The sequence below is a fragment of the Orycteropus afer genome, unplaced genomic scaffold (genome assembly GCF_000298275.1).
Source record: "Orycteropus afer afer isolate SDZICR_OR568_19922 unplaced genomic scaffold, OryAfe1.0 scaffold00031, whole genome shotgun sequence".
NCBI lineage: Eukaryota > Metazoa > Chordata > Mammalia > Tubulidentata > Orycteropodidae > Orycteropus > Orycteropus afer.
This window is the reverse complement of record NW_006921618.1, coordinates 3,660,659-3,683,462: the sequence shown is the minus strand read 5'-3', so window position 1 is coordinate 3,683,462 and position 22,804 is coordinate 3,660,659. Positions and strand designations below refer to the sequence as shown.

Below are 22,804 nucleotides of genomic sequence, written 5' to 3'. Positions count from 1 at the left end.
GTACTTTGTATATGCTATTAGGAGGCGCCAGTCCCTGGAGAAAGTCATCATGCTTGATAGAGGGTCAGTGAAAAAGAGGAAGACTCTTGATGACATGGACTGACGTAGTGCCTGCTCAAACACTGCAAGAATAGTGAGGATGGCGGAGGACCAGGCAGCATTTCCTTCTACTGTACAGTCTCTCTGATCAGAAACGCCTCGTGGGCACCTAACAACATCGACTGGAGGACAACTAGCAATAATAATATTACTGAAGGTATCAAGACATAAGGGATTTGAGCACGAAGGAAATAAGCAGTGATTAAAATAACAGCGAGCGGTGGTGTGAGAAGGAGAAACAGCTTTGTAAACCGTGAGACTTTACAGTATTACTATTACGGGGTAGGAACTAGGAAGACAAACAAGGAGTTGAAATTAGGTTTCGGCTTCTTCTTCTTGTTCTCAGCTCCCTGGGTCCACCATGTTTGTTGATACTTAGTCTACCCTAATGCCCGGACTTGCGAAGTAAAACCAGGCTCCAAACTCACCTTTCAAGTATGCCCCGACCTGATTTACGCGTTCCATTTTCAGGAACGAATTCCAGTGCGCAGACGCAGTGATTAATGCTCTACCGCCTTTACCTTAAGTGTTGCGTCCCGCGCAGGCGTGGTTCCTCCGACCCGCCCTGGCACCCCGGGGAAAAGAGATCCCTGCGCGTCGCGTTTGGGCCGGCGACTGCGTCGCGTTGTCTGACGCAACCCATTACGTCACTTCCGCCCACTCCCGGGAGGCGGAGCTGAACCGGTGGCAAGCCCCCGGAGGGAGCCGCAGTAGTACGACGAAAGATGGCGACGAGTGGCGGCGAAGAGGCGACCGAGGCGGCGGCAGCGGCGCCGACACTCGGGGCCCCGGCAGATGGGGCTGACTCGACCCCGGGCTGGGAAGTGGCAGTGCGGCCTCTGCTGTCCGCGTCCTACTCCGCCTTCGAGATGAAGGAGTTGCCGCAGCTGGTGGCCTCAGTCATCGAGAGGTACCGGGCGGCGTCCCCGACGGGGCGGTCGCAGGGTGGGGGAGGGGAAGTCGTGTCAGATCGTGTAGATTTGCTTCCCGGGCTGCCTCCTGCCTTTCGGGGGACTCCTCAGCCACAGCTAAGTGACTCACCGACCCTGAGACACGAAGGCTTGTCTGAGATCGTCTACCACACCCTGTAAATCATCGGTGCCTCAGTTTCCCCTCTCGAGCAAAAGTTTTGAGGATAGTGTCTTGGAAGGGCGTGGCCGGACACATTTGTGAGTGACTTCGAGATCTTTGAAATGCGCTATAATGGGAACGTCCCCGGGACTGCCCCCTGTCTTAAGGTCAGGGCGTTGATGAGTTTGCATTTCTGGCTCTCGCTGATCCCCTCTCCGCCCAGCCAGAGCAGAGGCCGGAGCCGAGCCGGGGGTTTTAAATTGGATACCTACACATAATTTAATAACGGTCTTTCTGTGATGTATATTCGCTGGCGGCACGTGCTGTTTCTATGGCTCAAGCCACTAGTTAGTTACCAATGATGACTTTCTTTTTACGATGCACTTACTATATACATTTCTACAGTAACGGTCTTTGATTAAAAACGTTTTCATGTGGTAGTCTGAGAAATCATTATTTTCCCAAAGAAAGATTTATTCTTCTCTCTCCTTTCAATGAAGTAACTCCAGAATCTTTTACAAACGAAGTTGTTGTTCTGCTGTTATTTGGATTTTTCTTTTTGTAGAGAGTTTCTTAGATTGTGAGAATTGGATGCAAAAGTGGTGATACCAGAGTACCTTTCTGTTGCTGACATTCTCTGGTCAGAGCAGCCTTTCGTTAATTTAGTGACAGACTTGTGTTCTTAAAACCAGTCTCACTTTCATTATTCTAGCCAAACGTTTTTTGAGCAACTCCCTGCATTTTCTCAGTGGGTCATTTTAGCTTCACTGGTCTACCTAGATTATCCAGAAGGTTAGACATTGGTATTTGTTACTTAAGGGAGACCCATGGGCTGACATTGTTTATTATTGTGCTTTGTTAGTTTTTTTATGCTTTGGATGCAGAGCGTTTTTTTGGTTTGTTTTTATTTTAATAATAAAGTGATGATTGGATTTGATATCTTCACAGTTAACTTTCAGATGGATTTTCCTATATAATCATTAAGCCAAGACCATTTTGAATATGTAAACAAGTGTCAAAGATATTGCCCTCAAATTATGTAGCTTTTTTTTTTTTAATTTTAAGCATTTGGATTAGTGGTATTTTTTTCTGAATTATACTGATCATGTTACTTAAAATCAAGAATGTTCACTCCTTTTAGAACATTTGCTTTTATGAACATGAACTGAGAAGATAATAAAGTCATTTGTTGACATCCTGCCATACATCCTTTATTCTGGGTCCATGCATTTTAAATTACATCGATTAAGCAACCTGTGCAAAGAGCCAAAACCGAATACACCAAACTAGCTTTGAATTTTGCAGTATAAGTGTTAGTGGCCCCTCATGCATCCTATATTAACTGAGATAAGCAAGAGTTGCCTGTGCTCATAGATACTTGTTATATCTCTCTTCATGGTTTACAAAGGAAGTCCAATCTGATGGATGTTTAGTAACACAAACTTTAATTGGAAGGCAAGATCCCATGAAATCTTTTTTTTTTTTTTTTTTCCTGTGGCTCACCTAAATTTGAAAGTCTGCTCATGTGTCTTTTTTAGGCTCTATGAGAAGAGTTTGACCTTAAGAAGAAAAAAAATCCAAAGAAAAAATGTAAAAGTTCTGTACAGCTAAAACAACTGAAAATATCAAGAAGTCAGCAAATGTTTTTCTGTAAAGGGCCCAAGCAACCCTACTGCTGTTGAGTCAATTCAGACTTATAGTGACCCTGTTGTTGTTGTTATGTGCCATAGGGTTGGCCCCCCGACTCATAGCAACCCCCTCCTTGGGTTTCCGAGGCAGTATCACTACGGAAGTAGGATTGCTCAACCTTCCTTCCGAGGAGTGGCTGGTGGGTTTGAACCGCCAGCCGTCTGGTTAGCAGGCAAGTGTCTTAGCCACTATGCTACCAGAGCTCCCACTGTAGGGCAGAGTAAAACTGGCCTGAAGGGTTTTCAAGGCTGTAAATCTTTAAAGAAGTAGACTGACACATCTTTCTCTTCAGAGCTGCTGGTGGGTTCAGATCACCAACCTTTCGTTTGTAGCCCAGCGTTTAACCACTGCATCACCAGGGTTCGTTGTAAAGGGCCAGATAGTAAATATTTTTGAGCCATATGGTCTCTTTGTGGGAGCTCTGGTGGCATAGTGCCTAAGGCATTTGACTGCTGACCAGAAGCCTGACGGTTCAAACCCACCAGCCACTCCTTGGGAGGAAGATTGGGCAATATACTTCCGTAGAGATACCACCTCTGGGTCGATATGAGTTGAATTGACTAGACATCAGTGAGTTAGGTTTTTCGTTGGTCTATTTGAGCTCTACCATTGTAGGGCAAAAGCAGCCATATGCTATACATAAATGAATGGGTGTGGCTGTGTTCCAAAATGTTTTTATGGATGCTGAAATGTAAATTTCATATACTATTTACATGTCATGAAATATTTTATTTTTTAATCATTGAAAATGTAAAACCATTCTTAGATGTGGACAGTAAAATACAGAGCTTAGTTTGTCAATTCTAGATTTTAGCACAACAGTTAGTACCCTGCTTTCTATATTCTTTCTCTCAAAAGTTTTATTTATTTGCCTTTCAGAAAGAAATAAGGGTCTCAGAGTTGTGGAAACACTGCTTGAATAGTGAGTTATGACCACCAATTATGGCACTAGATTGAAGCCAACAGATGCTGACGTGGGCTTTGTTTTATAGCTAATCAAAAATTTAGGTGCCCAGGCTGCTATGTCAGTTTTATGGTTACCACTCCCATTTTCTGCAGTTCCTGTTTTGTTTTTATTTTCCTCTGTTGTTGCACCTGCCATGTTTTCTTCCTTGTCTCCAGGGACCCTCTGTTTTTTTTTTCTGTTTCAGTCTCTTAGTCTCTGCTTATCCAACTTGGACATTCCAGCTCCTACCTCCTATCTGGCAGCCTGGAGGCATTGGATTAGTCTCTTTAGACTCCTGGGGATGATGACACATGCATTTTCATGCTTTTATAGATGGAATCGGGAGCTTTGGTAGTGTAGTGCCTAAAGCATTTGACTGCTAACCAGAAGGCTGGTGGTTCAAACCCACCAGCCACTCCTCGGAAGGAAGATTAGGCGATCTACTTCCGTAGTGATACTGCCTTGGAAACCCAAGGAGGGGTCGCAGTGAGTCGGATCTGACTCCATGGCAGTGAGTTTGGTATAGATGAAGTTGACCTTTAGGTTTGAAGAAAAGGTAGATAAAAAAATTCCTCTGTATTGACTCTGTTAAATTTGGCTTTGTAACCAAATTATTTGTGATAAATTGATAATGGTTAAATTGGTAAGCATAGTCTCAAAAAGCGTCATTAGATTTTTTTTAAAGAAAAAGCAATCTGAGTTTTCTTAAAGAGAAGTCATTTTCATTTCCACTGTCGTTAGCATGTCTTTTGGTAGTAAAGACTGAAGTTCTTTTAAACACCATTACTTTTCTAGACCAGAAGTGGAGCTAGACCCAGTTCACTCAAGCACATGCCATATGTGAAGTAAATTAATATAATTGCTAAATACTGCTTTCAGTTTTAAGACAATATCAAATAAAGAATTATTTTCTTAACTTTGTACAAGATTTGCTGGTGAGCATGGTTGTCATTGAACAATTTCATTGTCTCTTTATAGATTTTTCTTTTTTTAAAAGCTCCCTTTTCCTAAGCCAGTTCTTCCTGGGCTGCCCTGGCCTCCTTAGTGATAAGCCTCTTTGACAGTCTCTGCCTTCCAGGTATTTGATAGAATTTAGGCCGAGAGACCTACTTGGCAAGGCTGTCACAACATCTCCATTAAATAATACACAGTCATTTCCCAGAAGTTTTTCAAAGAAGAAAGGGAAGCACTGTTGCTGTGATCTTTTAAGCTTGTATGCTGTAGTTTTAAGTTGGTGATTGACCTACAGAAAAAGAGCCCTTCACCCAAAACTCAAACCCAAACTCAGTGCCATTGAGTTCTGACTCATAGCAACTCTATGGGAACAGAGTAAAACTGTTCCATAGTGTTTCCAAGTGTGTAGATCTTTACGGAAGCAGACTGCTACATCTTTCTCCCATGGAGCAGCTGGTGGATTTGAACCCTGTGCCACCAGAGCTCCTTTCACCACAAAAAGATAGACTATAATTGTGAGATTAATCCTGGGACTACTTAGTGTTTCCATATCTCAGTATCATATTCACCATAGGTTTGTCAGGAGTGTGAAGGCCATATCAGAAAGCTTTCAGCTCTTTGGTTAACATGTGTTAGATAACCACTCTGTGGCACAAAGACATACAATAATATTTCTTAAAATGAATAAGCATAATTGTAAGCATCGTGAAAGAAATAAACACAATGGATTCTGTACTTGGGAGTTTATAAATTTGATGAGCAGAAAGGGCTTTGTGGACTTTACACAGTTTACAAAGATTTGAATAGTGTTACCTAAGGGTGAAGGGACGTGAATCCTTAGCCTTTTATTTTGCTCTCTGCTCAAATATGCACCTCTTCCTAAAAAAACTCCATGTTTCCAGGCTCCGACCAGTTCTTTTATACTTAGATGACAAATGGGGTTTCTCTAACCTGACTGGTGCTTTTCTTTTTGTACCCTGCAGTGCATGTATTTAATATGCAGTATAAAAGCTTCTGATTCCTTGTCTTTCAGCAGTGTTTCAGGCTTGGTGGTGTTATTGTTATAAAGTTTGTTGGAAGAATCAAGTGTTTTAGGAAAATAATTTTACCATCAAGAAGAGAGAGAGGCTTTTATTGTTAAGTCTCCTTGTTTTTCTTCTTCTGTATTATATTTGCCATAGTTGCTTCATGCATTTTCTTCCTACCCTAACTTCCTCCCTTTTGTTCCATTTTTCATTTCTTTTCCTCCTTTCATGGCTGTCAGATCCTTGGAGAATGAGGGTAGGGTTAAGTGTGCAACACATCTTTACTTGGTGACTCACGCACACTTGCTTCTTTAAAATCAAGAGAGAGTACATTGCCCTTTTGGCCACACACATGTCCATTATTTCTCTGCTCCTTCCTTCAAGTATTTTTAAACTCACTCTCTCACTAATTTATCCTTAATTACCTAAGCAAATCATAAGGCATAGTTCAAGACTGCTCCATTTTTTTTTTCTGTGCCATTGTCCATCTTTGCTCAGAGTACATTCTTCTTCTTTTCTTTTATTGCAATAAGGCAGTTGTGTATTTCTAGGACAGGAAGTAGGGTACCTTAAATAACAACGTGGTAACATTGAACCAGGCAATTAAATGAGTTTACTCCTGTGTTTTAAATCTATTTCATGATTAGAATGAGAATGAAAGCAGCAGGATAAGTTTCTCTTTTGAATGAGCGATTTTCCTCTTAGTTTTGGTAAATCAGTTTAACTCAGAAAAGTGGTGGTAAGCAGCTCTGACCCTTTGGAATAAAGCAGGGAAGATAAATAACTCAGTTAAAGTACATGAAATTGCAAAGTGGGAAAACCTGAGAACAAGTAAAGTACATGAGAACAAGCAAGGGAATTTGGTAGGGAATTTTTGATGAATGTGTTATGAGCCTGTCAAATGTGATGGTCACTAGAAACTTAAATGCTTCTTGATGTTTAAAGGTTTTTGTTTTTCCTTTTTTAACTGTCCTGACAAATAGAGACAGATGAGCCTTGCTGGGCAGGAAGATCTTTGTACATCATAGGTGCTCTGTTAATATTTTTTTCTTGGTGAAGAAGAGTCCAAGATAAGAGACTAATCTTTGATAACTACTCATTTATCCTTGACTAATAGCCACTGCTCGGAAGGAAGATGGGGCAATCTACTTCCGTAGTGATACTGCCTCGGAAATCCAAGGAGGGGTTGCTATGAGTTGGGTCTGACTCGACGGCACATACCAACAACAACAACAAGTCTCCAAATAGCAAATCCTTAAATGTTGTTTGAGGTTATTCATCACTCACATTGGCACCTTTGGAAGTGACTTGTCTATGACTCCTGTGTTGATTTGGCAAGTGATAGATAGTCTTGCCTGGAGGAGCTCTAGTGGTGCAGTGGCTAAAGCATTTGGCTGCTAACCAGAAGTTTGGCAGTTTGAACACACCAGCCTTTCTGTGGGAGAAAGATGAGGTAGTCTGTTTCTGTAAAGATTTACAGTCTTGGAAACCTCATGGGGCAGTTCTAGTCTGTCCTGTAGGCTTACTAGGAGTCGGAGTCAACTCAGTGGCAGTGGATTTGGTTCTTTGGTTTAGTCTTGCCTGCAGTGAATTAGAGTCCTGACTCTGTTTACATTTTCCTCCCTCGGTTGTTATTTCTTGTTGGAGAATTAACTCACTAAAGAAACTATTTAGCACAAATCTCTCTGCTCTGTCCATTTAGTAAGATACATTTTGGTCTTGTCTTTTCTTTCTTGTTTCATGGATTCAAGATTAGTATCTGATTTGATAGAACAGTATAAATGTATCCAGACTAGGCTTAGTTGGGTTGAAGATTTTCACACAAGAGGACTAAAGAGAGATGATTAAAATCACTGAATCCTTTGTAATCTAGCTGTATACCTAAATGGGGGGAAGAATGATAGTACCTGGTAAATTTTGGTTTTCTGCACTGATTAGATTTCTTCAAAAGGTTAAGGCTGTTCAAACCTACCTAGTGGTATCTGAGAAATAAGGCCTGGCAATTTGCTTTGAAAGGGTAATAGCTTTGAAAATACTCTGGAGCAGTTCTACTCTGCTCTCATGGGGTTGCTGTAACTCAGCCAACTCATCGGCAACAACAAAAGCAACGCGATTTCTTAAGGACCTTGACTTTTTTTTTTTGCCTTGGGCAAGTCTGCTGCAAAAGACCTCTTTATTTTATTTTTTATTGTGACTTGGGTGAAAGGACCTTGACCTTTGATTTGTTTAAAGTTACTGCATTATGGACTAGCCTTGTTTGGTCTTCAGGATGGATTGCTAATCTATAGTCTCAATAATTTATGAGTACTCTGGTCTACTCCTTTTTGGACATCACCAGGCATTGTTAGCTTTTGGTCTTTGCCAGTCAGTAACTGGCAAAGTATAGGACAAAATGGTATCCTGTTACGTTTTTAGTTACATTTTTAAAATTCTAATTGAGTTTGAAAATACATCCTGTTTACTAGCCTCTGCCATTTACTAAAACTGGTACCTTGAACAAGGTACTTAGTTTTCATTCTCTTAAATTTCACTTTCCCAATTTTGAATACAGAAATGATGGTAGTACATACTAGGTAGGATTGTTATAAGGATTAAATAAGATAGTGCCTGTAAAGTAGGTATCCAACATATAGAAAACACTCAGTGAATGTTTGCTGAATTATTGTGTTTGCAGTGAATCAGAAATCCTGCACCACGAGAAGCAGTATGAGCCATTCTACTCATCTTTTGTTGCACTTTCCACACATTATATTACAACAGTTTGCAGCCTCAGTAAGTATTCCACTCTTGTCACTGCGTTCTGAGGGCTTGTGAATAGGGGGATTGTTTATCTTCTTGTTAGGTTGTCTGAACAAGTTGTTAATGAAGTCAGTGCTTTAGCACTCAACTATGATGAGGCTCCAATAGCTACTCTTCCCTAGGCCACCCAAGTGGGGTTTAAAAACTACTGGGCTTGGACACTGACTTCATAACCCATTAAGCCAACCTCCCTTACTCTTAATCAAACACCTTTTATTTTAGATTTCACGTGTGTAATTGTTAGTGTGTTAACACTTAGGCGATGGGGATTAATGCTGACCTCTGGGTTAGCAGCCACTAACCATGATTCTAGTTCTTTTTTAGTTTTGGTGAAAAAGTGAATTTTCCTTTTGTGGGAATTTCAACTTCAATTCCCCATTTTCTTAACTTTTACCTAAAAAGTGACCAAACCCTTATTTTACCCTTTTTTTAATTTTTTTTTTAAATTTTACATTTTCATCTTATTTTTTTAATCTAACAAATAGTCCTGAAGAATTTTGTTTACTTACTTGAATAATTTGCTAAGCAAGTGAACTGAAAGGAAACTATGGAGTTGAATAATCTTTCAGTGTCTATTGCTGTTTATTATTGATGCTGATACTGGTGGAAGAATCACTTTTAGCTTGAAGACACTTTGTGTAGGAAATTCCTTGTGAAAAGGCATTTAGAACTTAAGGGGAAGGAGATCTAGTGTCATCTGTGCTTAAGAGCGTAAAGTCTAGAGTCAGACTTCCTGGATTTGAATCTAGCAGGGTGACTTTTCAGCAAGTCATTTAACCACTCTGGGCTTTAGTTTCCTCATCTGTTAAAAAAGGAGGGGTAAAGGGAATAATAATAGTAGCCACCTCATAGAATTGGTTTAGGGATTAAATAAGTTAATATATTTGAAGTACTTGGCACATAATAAGTATGATGTAGTATTTGCTGTTATTATAATTGTCTTAATTTTGAGTAAATGTAAATGATCTATAATAAATTGATGGCTATCAGTGCTAGGATGCCTTTGTTTGCCTCTTAGGACCTTGATTATGAATAAACTTGGATTATTATCATGGAATAATATTGGGAATGTTTGCCATATGGAACCCAATACTTGCTTTGCTTGATTTAGTAACTATGATGCTGAAGTAAGTTATAGCAATCTGAAGTGAAGTTTATTACTTTTTCAGTTCCCCGGAACCAACTGCAGTCAGTGGCAGCAGCTTGTAAAGTCCTAATTGAGTTTTCTCTTTTACGCCTGGAGAATCCAGATGAGGCTTGTGCTGTGTCCCAGGTGAGAGTGATGGGCCCATTTCTGGCGCTTACTTTGAGGTAAAATTATGACAAGGGAATTGATGGTGAAGGGATGGTGTAGAGCAGGGGTCAGCTAACTTTTTCCGTCTTAGGCCAGAAAGTAAATACTATGGGCCCTATGTCTCTGTTACAACTACTCAACTTTACCTATGTAGTGTGGAAGCAGCCATAGACAATACGTAAATGAGTGACCATGGCTGTGTTCTAGTAAACTTTATTTACAAAAGCAAATGGTGGGGGCTGTAGTTTGTTGATCGCCACGTCAATGGCTGCAGAGACTCTATCAAGGATTGTAAATCTATGTGCCTACAGGGACCACACTGGTAACATAAAATGAGTGAAGTGTGCTAGTTGAGAGAGTGCATGCCGCATCTAAAGGGGTCAGTCAACTGCTGTTTGGCTCCTGCTGATTTTTGCCATGTAGGAATGAAGGTCAAGTTGCTATAGCTTGTGAATTATTGAAAGAGGAAAGAAATCTGGATTTGTAAGTGAAATCTTCTGTTTTTTAAAAGTGAGTCACTACTTCAAATTTAAAAAAATACAAGAAAAAAATAAAATAGATCTGTAAGCCAGATAAGGTCTGAAGACCATTAGCTTGCATGCTCTGCTGTAGTGTTTTTTCCCAATTTGTAGCTTTTGATATAAATCTCAATTTGGCCCCATGCCAGTTAGAATTCCCAAAAGAGTAAGATCTTCTGAGTGACATATTTGAGTCCCCCCTCCTCCCTCCCAGAAACACCTGATTCTCCTGATCAAAGGCCTATGCACTGGCTGCAGCAGACTCGACAGAACTGAAATCATCACATTCACAGCAATGATGAAATCTGCCAAGCTGCCACAAACAGTGAAGACACTTTCAGATGGTGGGTGTTCTTTTGACAGGTGTGGTTGCTTGGCCACTCCTATGATTAGCTTTTTCTATTTTGCCTTCTAGCAGTACCTTCTTCATCCCTTTTTTGCCTTTGTGTTTTTATAGTGGAAGATCAAAAAGATCTGGCCTCTCCAGTAAGCCCCGAACTGAGGCAGAAAGAAGTACAGATGAATTTTTTGAATCAGCTGACCTCAGTTTTCAACCCTAGAACTGTAACATCACCACCCGTCAGCCCACAGGCTCTGGTGAGTTACTGAGCCAATTGCGAAGGCCCGTGTTCGCGTCTCAGTGGTATTGATTGAGATAATAACACTAGAAAAAATAAGTAATAAACACATGGTCTCAAACACCTTACTATTGTGAAGATGGCATAGGGCCAGGCAACATTTTGTTCTGATGTACATAGGATCGCTATGAATTGGAACCAAGTCAATGGCACCTGACAACAACATTTGTGATATATAAAATGACATATATTCCTATGATAGAAAAAAAAAAATAGAAGAATACAAAACAAAAAAAGTGTAAAACTCAACTCTGACTCCTTTCCACAGTGATTATTAACATGTTGATGGCCCTTCTTCTGGGCATTTCTTTATATAAATAAACAACTATAAAGAACATATACAGTTCTCTGTAAAAGGGATTGCTCTATACTTGCTGAAGTATGTATTTTTATAAGTTATATATTTTCCCTTCCCCTTAGGAAAATAACCTGTATTTTTCCCAGCATTCATGGGAATTTTCCCAGTGTTGATTGGGGATTCTGAAGAGTATTTATGGAACATTTTAGTTTCCTAGCACTGTTGTTAACAGAAATACCAGCAGAAATTTATTTCCTCACAGTTTAGAAGGCGAGAAGTCTGAGTTCAGGGCACCAGCTCTAGGGGAAAGCTACTTCTGTCAGCTCTGGGGGAAGATCTTAATCTCTCAGCATCTGTAGTGCCAGCTTTCCTCAGTTTCTTGATTATTTTCACATGGCATCTACCTTCTCTGTTTGTGCTTATATAATTCTGTTTATGCTGCTCTTTATATCACTCAAGGAGACCTAGTGGCACAGTGGTTAAAGCACTCAACTGTTAACTGACAGGTCAGTGGTTTGAACTTACTAACCACTCTGTAGGAGAAAGATGTGACAGTCTACTTCTGTAAAGATTTACAGCCTTGGAAACCGTATGGGGTTGTTCTGCTTTGTCCTATGAGTTGCAGTGAGTTGGAATTGACTGGATAGCAGTGGGTTGGGTTTGGGTTATATCACTCAGAAGTTGCTAGGTTTAGGATACATCCTACACTCACGGCCTCATTAACACAACAAGGAAAACTATTCTCCAGTAGGATTACATCCACAGGTTCTAGGGCTTAGGATTTCAACACTTACTTTTGAAGGACACACACCACACAGTTCAACCTGTAATGTGGCACTACATTGGACAGTGGGTTTTGGCTCTGAGCTCCAGGGCAGCAGGAGCGAACAGACGGTAGCTATCTTGATATCTTTCATATCATTGTTTCTTCAGGCGGAAGGAGAAAGTGATGAGCAGTCATCCACAGATCAAGCCTCTGCTGTTAAAACAAAGAATGTGTTCATAGCTCAGAATGTGGCTAGTCTTCAAGAACTTGGTGAGACTTCATTTATTGTCATGAAACTGATTATTGTGCTTACGAAAATTCTTTATGTGTGCTGCTTCTATGTGGAGAAGAATAAAGCTATAGAGGCCTGTTTGGTTTCTCATTAATTCAGGTGGCTCAGAGAAGCTGCTACGTGTGTGTTTGAACCTGCCATATTTCCTACGCTACATCAATCGGTTTCAAGATGCAGTGTTGGCCAATTCTTTCTTCATCATGCCTGCAACAGTAGCAGATGCCACTGCTGTTCGTAACGGGTAAGGTGCTCCCAAGATATATAAGCTTTACATTCTAAGAGATACAACTGGTTAGTTTTTATGACATGCTGACTTTCTTTAACTACCAGATTGTAGAAACAAGTGATTCTGTGAGATAATTTTACTAATCTTCCCTGGTATGTTCAGTTTCCATTCACTAGTGATTGATGTAACTATGGCATTGGATACCCTTTCTCTACCTGTGTTGGAACCTCTCAATCCTTCTCGTCTACAAGATGTGACAGTCCTCAGCCTAAGTTGTCTGTATGCAGGTAAGAGGTTATTGTGCTTGGTCTCATGCCCAGTTATATTGTCTGGAAGCCATAAGAGTCCTTCTGGGTACTCTATTCTCTTCTCCTTTACTTGGTCTATTGGCCTGAGGATTATCTAGTATCTAATCCAGGTGAAGTAGGCCTCAGTAGAAGTCTTTATAAATTGTCCTATGGTCCAACTGTTGGCATTGTATTATATGTACACTTGATTTTCTAGTATGTACCCTTGTTAAGGGTTTGCTATGTGCAAGGCGAAATGCCAGTACTGTTGAGATACTGAGATGAACAACATGTAGTCCTTGCCCTCAGGGAGCCTATAAATGGGCGATGGAGAATAGACAGGGCTACATCCAAAACCCTGCCGTGTAGTTGATTCCGACTCCTAGTGCCCCTGTTAGAGCATAGAACTGCCCCATAGGACTTGCAAGACTGTAAATCTTTACAGAAGCACACCACTGCATCTTTCACCCTTGGAGTGGCTGGTGGGTTTAAACCACTGACCTTTTGGTCAGGCAACCAATGCTTTAACCACAGTGCCACCGGAGCTCCTTAGGGCTGCATCAAATCCAAACCAGACTCACTGCTGTCGAGTTAGATCTGACTCCTAGCAACCCCTCCTTAGGTTTCTGAGGGGGTATCACTAGGGAAGTAGATTGCCCAACCTTCCTTCTGAGGAGTGGCTGGTAGGTTTGAACAGTACAATATAAAACAGATGATAAAGGCAATAAGAAAAGAATATTCTGTACACACAAAGAGAGGAGAGATTGAGTTTCTCTGTGGGAACAGATTTGAAGAATGCTTTATGGAACAGGTGCACCTATTCATTTTGAAAAATAAGACTCCCACAAAGGCCTCTTTCATCCCATTGGCCGTGCTGTCTTGGAAGTGGGGCTTGGGATCTGGTTTTTAGTCTCTCTTAAGTTATTGCCATAGTAACTTTATAATCTAAATCGGTGATCCTTGATTTTATATTCCAAGACATACCTTAGGCTTGGTATATCTTAGAAGGTATAGCAATTTCAGAAGTTTACTTGGTTCTGCAAGTGAAGGTTTGGACATGCAGTCTTAGAAACCTGACCTTGGGAGCACTAAGAAATTGTTGATGTTGAGTCACCTCCACACATTCTCCTGAACAGCTTTATTTTGCACATCTGTGGGCAAATAGTAATATAAAGACAGCTTTGCTCTTAAGGATCTTAGAATCTTTTAGAGAATATTAATAACTTTTATATGTAAAAGAACATGAATGAGAGGTGAGAACAAAGTGCTATGGAAGGTTAGAGGAGGCAGAACTTCCTTTCACTTGAGAAGTCATGAAGGAGTTCTCTTGTACAGCAGGTAGGATTTCAGCTTGAGTATACTACACAGGAAAAAACAGGACCAAAAGTATCCTAGTTTGGGGGCACATACTGCAAAAGTGTGTTTATTTAAGTCTCTATTTGAGTGTTGCATAGCTGGAAAGAAAGAGCAGGGCCAAATCACAGAGGGCTTAGAAATAGGGGCTAAGATTGGACCATATTCTGTAGACAGTAGAGACCATTGTAAATTTTGAAGTGTGGTATGATCAGAGCTGTATTTTAGGAAAACCATTCATGTGTGCTGCCTGCACTAGAAGATCGGTAAGACTAGAAAGCAATGGGTGCATATGAGAATGTGCCCTTGCCAAGCCAGTCTCCAACATTAGATTCCTGGTGCTCTGCATTTAGTTTTTTAGGGGAAGTCTCTCTCTATCTACGCTGGGGAAAAATCCTTGTCTCAGCTTCTTCAGCGTTCTTCTTGGTGATCCTTGGAGATCCTTCACATGGCATCTGTCTTTACTTCATTTGTGTTTGCTTCTGTGCTTAAGACATCATATACTCACATGAACTCGTTGACATAGCAGAGAAAACCCTATACTGAATGGAATTGCATCTATAGGTATAGGGGTTAGGATTCTAACACGTATTTTTTGGGTGATACAGTTCAGTCCATGAGAGGATATTTTTCACTATCTGAAAGTTTTTCACTGTATTTTTTTATTACTTAAAAAATGAATATACTTCATTTTTTTAAAGCAGTTTTAGATTTACAGAAAAATTGAGCAGATACTATATAGAGTTCCTATAATCACCTCTTTCCCCCTAGTTTCCCCTATCATGAACATCTTGCATTAGTGTGGTACGTTTGTTACCGTTAACAAGTTAGTATCGATACCTTGTTATTAATGAAAACCCATAGTTACATTAAGATTCACTTTGTGTTGTACATGTTTATGGGATACATAATGTCATGCATTCATGGTTACTGTAGCATACAGAAGAGTTTCAGCACCTGTAAAACCTCTGTGCTTCATGTATTTATCACTCACCCCTATTTTGAACCCCTGGCAACCAATGATCATTTTACTGTTTTTGTAGTTCTACCTTTTCCTGAATGTTACATAGTTCAAATCGTATAGTATGATTTAAGGTTCTTCCAAGTATTTTCATTGCTTGATAGCATATTTCTTTTTATTGATGAATAATATTCCATTGTATAGATGTACCAGTTTGTTTATCATTTCACCAGTTGAAGGACATCTTGGTTGCTTGCAGTCTTTGGCAATTATGAATAAAGCTGCCATAAACATTTGTGTGCAGGTTTTTGCATGGACATGTTCTAAAATCGTTTGGATAATGCCTATATGGAGTGTACGCTCAGCCATCAAACACTGGAATTGGTTTTGGTGGGAGTCCCCATGAGCAGAATTGGAATGTGTGCATCTTCTTTCTCAGGTGTGAGTGTGGCAACCTGCATGGCCATTCTTCACGTGGGTAGTACCCAGCAAGTACGGACAGGGTCCACCAGTTCCAAAGAAGAAGACTATGAAAGTGATGCGGCTACTATTGTCCAGAAATGTGTAAGCTAAACATCTGGGAGCCCTAAGTTTTCAAATAAGGGAACATGGCCAGTTTTACTTTCTTCTTTGATAGAGAAAGGATTTAGAGTAATTTCTACACTCCTTCCCTTTGAGTAGTAGATCTGAGAGGTAGGCATTCAGCTTGTTGATTTGTTGGATTGGCTTGAATAAATACTTTCTCTGTTGGCTTTGCAGATAACACTATAATTTTCTGTTTGCCTTGGACCTTGTGAAAGATTATTTATTCATTCTACAAATATTTTTGAGGTCTTCCTGTATGTCAGTGTATTTTTAGTGGAGACATACAGTAAACAAAATAATTTCAGGTAGTGATAAGTACATGGCAAAAAATAAGTGTGAAAGAAAGTGTGGGTCTGGCATTGGGTAGAGGGATTGGGTAGAGGGAAAGCCTCTCTGAGAAGGGGACGTTTGAGCTGAATAAAGAGAGGGAGTCATCTCCACGTGAAGATCAAAGGAAAGTATGATGGAATTGTATCATTGAAAATTAACCTGAGAGTATTAAACTCCTTTAAATAAAATTAATTTGGGTAGGATATAGCACTTAGAATGTAATATATGAACTTGCTCAGATTTTTGTGCTTGATATTGGACAGCTTGAAATCTATGACATGATTGGACAAGCAATCAGCAATTCCCGCCGGGCTGGTGGTGAGGTAAGAAGCAGTTTCTGCTGTGCTCATGTCTTGCAGTCTAGGAGATGTGATTACCTCTATATTTAGGTTTTTATTTTGTGCTTTTTATAACAGCACTATCAGAACTTCCAACTGCTGGGTGCCTGGTGTTTGTTAAATAGTCTTTTCCTCATACTGAACCTCAGTCCTACTGCCTTGGCTGATAAGGGGAAGGAGAAAGATCCATTGGCTGCACTCCGAGTCAGAGACATCCTTTCTCGGACAAAAGAGGGAGTGGGCTCTCCTAAACTCGGGCCTGGAAAAGGGTATGTGTCTACTTAATTGCTTCCCATGTTGCTTGTTTTCCTCTGACATTTTATATTGGTGAGGAGCTTTGTTGTTGTTATTTGCCATCGAGTCAGCCCCGACTCCTAGTGACCCCTCCTTGGGTTTCCGAGACAGTTATCACCACGGAAGTAGGATTGTTCAACCTTCCTTCCGAGGAGTGGCTGGTGGGTTTGAACCGCCAGCCTCCTGGTTAGCAGTCAAGTGCTTTAGGCACTATGCTACCAGAGCACCTTACAAAAGAGGGAGTGGGCTCTCCTAAACTCGGGCCTGGAGGTAGTGTAACTTATTACCTCCAAATTAATAGAAAAATTTACTTCCTTACCTGATTTGAAGGAGCCCTGGTGGTACAATGGTTAAGAGCCCAGCTGCTAACAGAAAAGTTGATGGTTTGAACCCACCCAGGGGCTCTGCAGGAGAAGGACCTGATGATTTGCTTCCATAAAGATTACAGCCAAGAAAGCTCTTATGGGGCAGTTCCACTCCATCACATGGGGTTGCTGTGAGTCGAAAACCAACTTGACGACACCTAACAACAATATACCTGGTTCGAATTTAAAAACTAAGGTGATAATCATGATGATTGTAGCTATGTACTTTGGATATAAGTCACTCATTCTCTGATTTTTTTTTTTTTGTTTGTTTCCTTATCTGTTGTAAGGTAGAGAAAATATCCATGTAATGTTTCAATTTTAGCATTTTTTGTCAGTTTCATGTCAGGAAGGAATGATTTTGTTTTGTAAAATGGGCTTGTTTGACTTGGAGTTAAATGTTCCCTTGCATTTTTAACTTGGAAAGTGGGAATACTTTTTTGTAAAAAATTTTTTTATTGTGATTTGGGTGCAAATTTATAAGCAGGTTCGTTTTACTCTCAACAGTTCGTGTACATTTGGTTTCATGGCCTTGATTACAATCCCCAACCATAAAAAGCTTTCCACCCTGTGCCTACCTCTTCCCTGTGCCCTTCTTATCTGTGCATTCCTAACTGTCCACCTTCCTTCTAGACAAATGCTGCCCTTTTGATTTCTCATGGTAGATTGATCTAATTGGTGCATCTCCTTATCGTAGGTGGGTACATCTCGCTAGGATAGGTGTTCCGCTTATAGGTCTTTCTACTGTTTGTCTGAGAGCTAATTGATGGAAGTGGGTCCAGTTCCAGGCCTGAAGGATAATAGAGGGCCATAGTCTGGGGGTTTCCATCAGTCTCTGTCTGACCAGTAATTCTGGTCATTTTTGTGTTTTTGAATTTTGTTCTGTGTTTTCTCTTCTGCACTGTCCAGGACCTCCAATTTTGATCCCTTTCAGAGTAATTGGTATTGGAAGCTGGTGTCATCTACTTCTTCTGGTCTCAGGGTTGTGAAGGCTGAGGTCCCCATGGTCATATCCTTGGACTAATTGTTTCCAAATGACTTTGGTTTTCTTTACTCTTCTTTGCTCCAGACAAGGGGAGACCAATAGTTGGATCTTAGATGGCTGTTCAACAGCTTTTAATACCCGAGTCGGTACTCACCAAAGTAGGATGTAGAATGAGATTTTTATGTGCTATGTTGTGCCAGTTGAGCATGATGTTGAAATTGGGGAGATTTTTTTTAAGTGTCATAGCTTGCTTCCTAAAACAGTTGCTACTGCTTTGATGACGTCTAGGCACTCAGACCTGCTTATTAAGAGAGAAGTTAGAGATAAGACTTCTGTGCATTCAAGGCTCTGTTTTCTATGCCCAGGCATTTCTGTATTTTATTTATTCATTCTGTCCCTACTTTGTATTAGGCTCTATTTTATGCATTGGTGGTATAGATGAAAGAAAGTGACATTCCTGCCCTGATGGAGTTTACCTTCTAACTAGGGAAGCAGTGAACAAATATACTAATACATACATGATGAAGTATTACATATAATTGTGGTGAAGAAAAATAAGCCAGAGCAAAGGGCTGGAGAGTGACAATGGATGCTGTTTTAGTAAGATGGTCAGGAAAGAGGTCTGAAGATAAGATATAAGATGTAGGACATATGTGAAGTGACAGAGTGAGCCATGTAAATGTTTCACATGGAATTGCTCCAGGTTTTGAGATGGCAGTGTGATTGGAATCTTGGCGGACCAGCAAGGTCAGCATGGCTAGAGTGGAGTTATTGTGGTGGGAGAGTGATAAAAAATTGGGTTTGAGAAGTAGCTAGGTGGCAAATCATCTGGATCAAGTGTAATTAGTAAATGTTAGACGGTTTTGAACAGGGAAGTATTGACATGATCTGATTTATTAGTGTCTGAGACTCTACCTGCTGTGTTGAGAGCAGACTGTAGGAGGATAAGACAAGGAGAGAGGACAGTTGGAAAGCTAATGCATTACTCCACATGAGAAATGAAGGTGACGTGGAATGGGGTAGTGGCAGTAAAGGGGGAGAGAAGAGATTCAATTGAGGTGTGCTTTGAAGGTACCGCTGATGTGACTTGCTAATGGCTTAGATGTTGTATGTGTAAAAGAGGATCAAAAATGACATCAAAATACTTTTGACTTGAACATCTGGGTTGTGTGATTTACTGAGATGAGGCACACTGGTCTAGGAGTAGGTTGGATGAAAGCAAGAAGAAGAAATAAGGAATTTGATTTTGGTCCTACTTAGACATCCATGTGAGATGTTGAGTATGCAGTTGGGTGTGTTGAGTCTGGAGTTCAGGAAGAGATCCAGTTCTGGGCATCACTCAGCAGATTATCCACCAAGGGTCTTTTCTGTGCTGTATCTTTCCATCATACTTATTCAGTCTGTATGCTGAGCAAATAATGAGAGAAGCTGGATGATAAGAAGAATGCAACATCAGGATTGGAGGAAGACTTGTTAACAACTGTGATGTGCAGATGAGACAGCCTTGCTTGCTGAGACTGAAGAAGACTTGAAGTATTTACTGATTAAGATCAAAGACTGTAGCCTTCAATGTAGATTATATCTCAACATAAAGAAAACAAAAATCCTTACAACCGGACCAGTAAGCAACATCATGATAAATGGGGAAAAGATTGACATTGTCAAGGATTTCATTTTACTTGGATCCACAGTCAACACCCAAAGAAGCAGCAGTCAAGAAATCAAGTGACATATTGCACTTAGCAAATCTCCTGAAAATGTTAAATCTGCTTTAAAATGTTAAAGAGCAAAGATGTCACTTTGAATACTAAGATGCTTCTGATTCAAGCGTTTGTCTTTTGATTAGCCTCATATATATGTGAAAGCTGGAAAGTGAATAAGGAATACCACAGAAGCATTGATACATTTGAATTGTGGCATTCATGAAGATTATCAAATACACCATGGACTGCCAGAAGGGAAAATATATCTGTCTTGGAAGTAGAGCCAGAGTGCTTCATAGAAGTAAGAAGGGCCAGACTTTGTCTCATCATGTTATCAGGAGGGATCAGTCCCTGGAGCCAGACGTCATGCTTGGAAAAGGAGACGGGTCAGTGGAAAAGAGGAAGACCCTCAATGAGATGGATTGGCGCAGTGGCTGTAACAGCGGGCTCAGGCATGGCCATGATTGGGAGATTGGCACAGGACTGGGCAGTGTTTTGTTCTGTTGTACATAGGGTTGCTTTGAGTCGAAACCAACTTGACGACAACTAATTACATTTTTGTGCTAGACTCTGTATTGGTTCTGGAAATGATGTGATAAGCTAAAAAATGGACAAATTCCCAAGAAACACGAAGTAGATATTCATATAAATACATGTAATGTTACAACTAGAAGGTATTATAAGTTTTTGACCTGGTCAGGGAAATCAAGAAAGATTTCCCTAAGGAAGTGTTGAAATTTGAAATAGGCATCAGAGATGGTAGGCAGTAAGCAAAGTAGGTATGTTTCAGAGGGAACAGTGATTTGTGGATTTGTGTCTTTGTAAGTGGTTATCTTTATTCCTGGCATTCTGGAGAGAAATCGGAGAATGCCAAGAGGTGTATCTTTACAGAGAAGTAGCAGTTACATTTTTTCCATGGCTGCTGTTCTTCAGATTTTAAAAGGAATATGTGATACATAAGTAATAAACCATATGGATGAGTATAAGAAGGAAAAAAAATGATCCCAAATTGTACACTCAAATTGGTAAATAATCTTCTAGCCATTTGTGTTCTACATCTGTAAAATACATATTTATGAAAATGGAATCCATGTATATAAAATGTTATAAACATCTTTTCAGTGATATTGATACTTTATATAATTTAATAGCTGGTGGTATTCCACTATATACCATAGTTACCTAATAACTGATGAACACTTACTTAAATTGTTCTAAACTTCTTATTTTGATAAACTGTGTTTTGATAAGCCTTCTTAGGCATAAATCTAGGTGAACTTGTTTAATTATCCTCTTGGATGAAATTCCTAGAAGTACAGTTGTTATGACAAAGGACACACATATTTAAAAATTTGAAATGTTTTGCCAAAGAACTCTTTAGAAAAGTTATACTGATTTTGCATCCCAACCAACTATGTGTGAGCATGCCCATTTCCACACATCCTCTTTGGAGGATATTATTAGTGTTACTATATTATAACTGGATATTATTAGTCTTCATATTTGCTAATCTTAGAGAAGAAAAACGTTATTACATTGTTCTTTTTGTATTTCTTTGATTGTTAGTGTGATTGCATTCCCTTCACATATTTGTTGGTCATTTGTGTTTCTTTTTAATAAACTGCCTTACATACTTTGCCCCAGTTGCTCTGTGGTGTTTGTCTTCTTTTGTTAATGGTTTACATGAACTCTCTTTATATTAGATTTATTAACCCTTTGTCATTTGGACATCTTAGAAAGAAAAAATTTTACTCAGATTTACTAGGAACTTTGTTTTTATTCTCCTATATTTGTTCTGTCAGTTTGTTGTACTGTGGTGGCTTGCATGTTGCTGTGAGGCTGTAGGCTGTGCCACTGGTATTTCAAATACCAGCAGGGTCACCCTTGGTGGATAGGTTTCAGTGGAGCTTCTAGAATAAGACAGGCTTGGAAGATGGAGGAGGCCCTCCACTTCTCAGAGAATTAGCCAGTGAAAACCTTATGAATAGCCCTGAAACACTGTCCAATATAGTGCTGGAAGATGAGGCCCTCAGATCAGAAGTTACTCAAAATATGACTGGGGAAGAGCTGCCTCCTCAGAGTAGAGTCAACCTTAATGATGTGGATTAAGTAAAGCTTTTAGGACCTCCATTTGCCGATGTGGTACAACTCAGAATGAGAAGAAACAGCTGTAAACTTCCATTAATAATTGGAACATGGGATATATGAATGTAGAAAAATTAGAAGTTGTCAAAAATAAAATGGCATGCATAAAGATCGGTATCTTAGACATTAAACTGAGAAAACAAAATTCACTGCCATCGAGTTGTTTCCGACTCAGAGCAACACCCATTGGGTTTATGGGGCTGTAAATCTTTACGGAAGTAAATCGCCCCATCTTCCTTCTGTGGAGCAGCTGGTGGGTTTGAACTACTGACCCGGTTAGCAGTCAGGTGCCTTATCCACTATGCAACTAGAACTCATCTTAGGCATTAGTGAGCTAAAATGGACTGTTTTTGGACATTTTGAATCAGATAGCCATATGATCTACTATGCAGGGAATATATCCCTCCTGAATTTAGAGATCAACTAAACAATAGATTTGATGCATTGAACAACGGTGACCAAAAACCAGAAGAACTGTGGGAGGATATCAAGAACATTATCCATGAAGAAAGCAGGAGATCACTAAAAAGACGAGAAAAGAAGAGAAGACCAGAATGGATGACAGAAGAGACTCTGAAACTTGCCCTTGAGCGGAGAGTATCTAAAGCAAATGGAAGAAATGACAAGATAAAAGAGGTGAACAGAAGATTTCAAAGAGCAGCTCAGGCAGACAAAACTAATTACTGTAATGAAATGTGCAAAGACTTGGAGTTTGAAAACCAAAAGGGAAGAACATGCTTGGCATTTTTCAAGCTGAAAGAAATGAAGAAATAATTTAAGCCTTGAGTTGCAATATTGAGAGATTCTATAGGCAAAATACTGAATGATGCAGGAAACATCAAG

The 22,804-nt window shown here is 40.0% G+C and overlaps 1 protein-coding gene across 1 annotated transcript in view; it reads left to right on the top strand.

The window, feature by feature from the left end:
• The first annotated feature begins 824 nt into the window (after positions 1–824).
• The window catches only part of UBR4 (ubiquitin protein ligase E3 component n-recognin 4), a 180,860-nt gene continuing 158,880 nt past the window's right edge, over positions 825–22,804 (top strand). The window contains exons 1-11 of the mRNA XM_007935639.2: positions 825–1,009; positions 8,459–8,556; positions 9,753–9,856; positions 10,610–10,739; positions 10,853–10,992; positions 12,265–12,367; positions 12,489–12,630; positions 12,778–12,902; positions 15,656–15,780; positions 16,395–16,454; positions 16,548–16,738. Of these exons, the coding sequence (XP_007933830.1) occupies positions 825–1,009; positions 8,459–8,556; positions 9,753–9,856; positions 10,610–10,739; positions 10,853–10,992; positions 12,265–12,367; positions 12,489–12,630; positions 12,778–12,902; positions 15,656–15,780; positions 16,395–16,454; positions 16,548–16,738 (1,403 nt within the window). The remainder of the gene's footprint in view (positions 1,010–8,458; positions 8,557–9,752; positions 9,857–10,609; positions 10,740–10,852; positions 10,993–12,264; positions 12,368–12,488; positions 12,631–12,777; positions 12,903–15,655; positions 15,781–16,394; positions 16,455–16,547; positions 16,739–22,804) is intronic.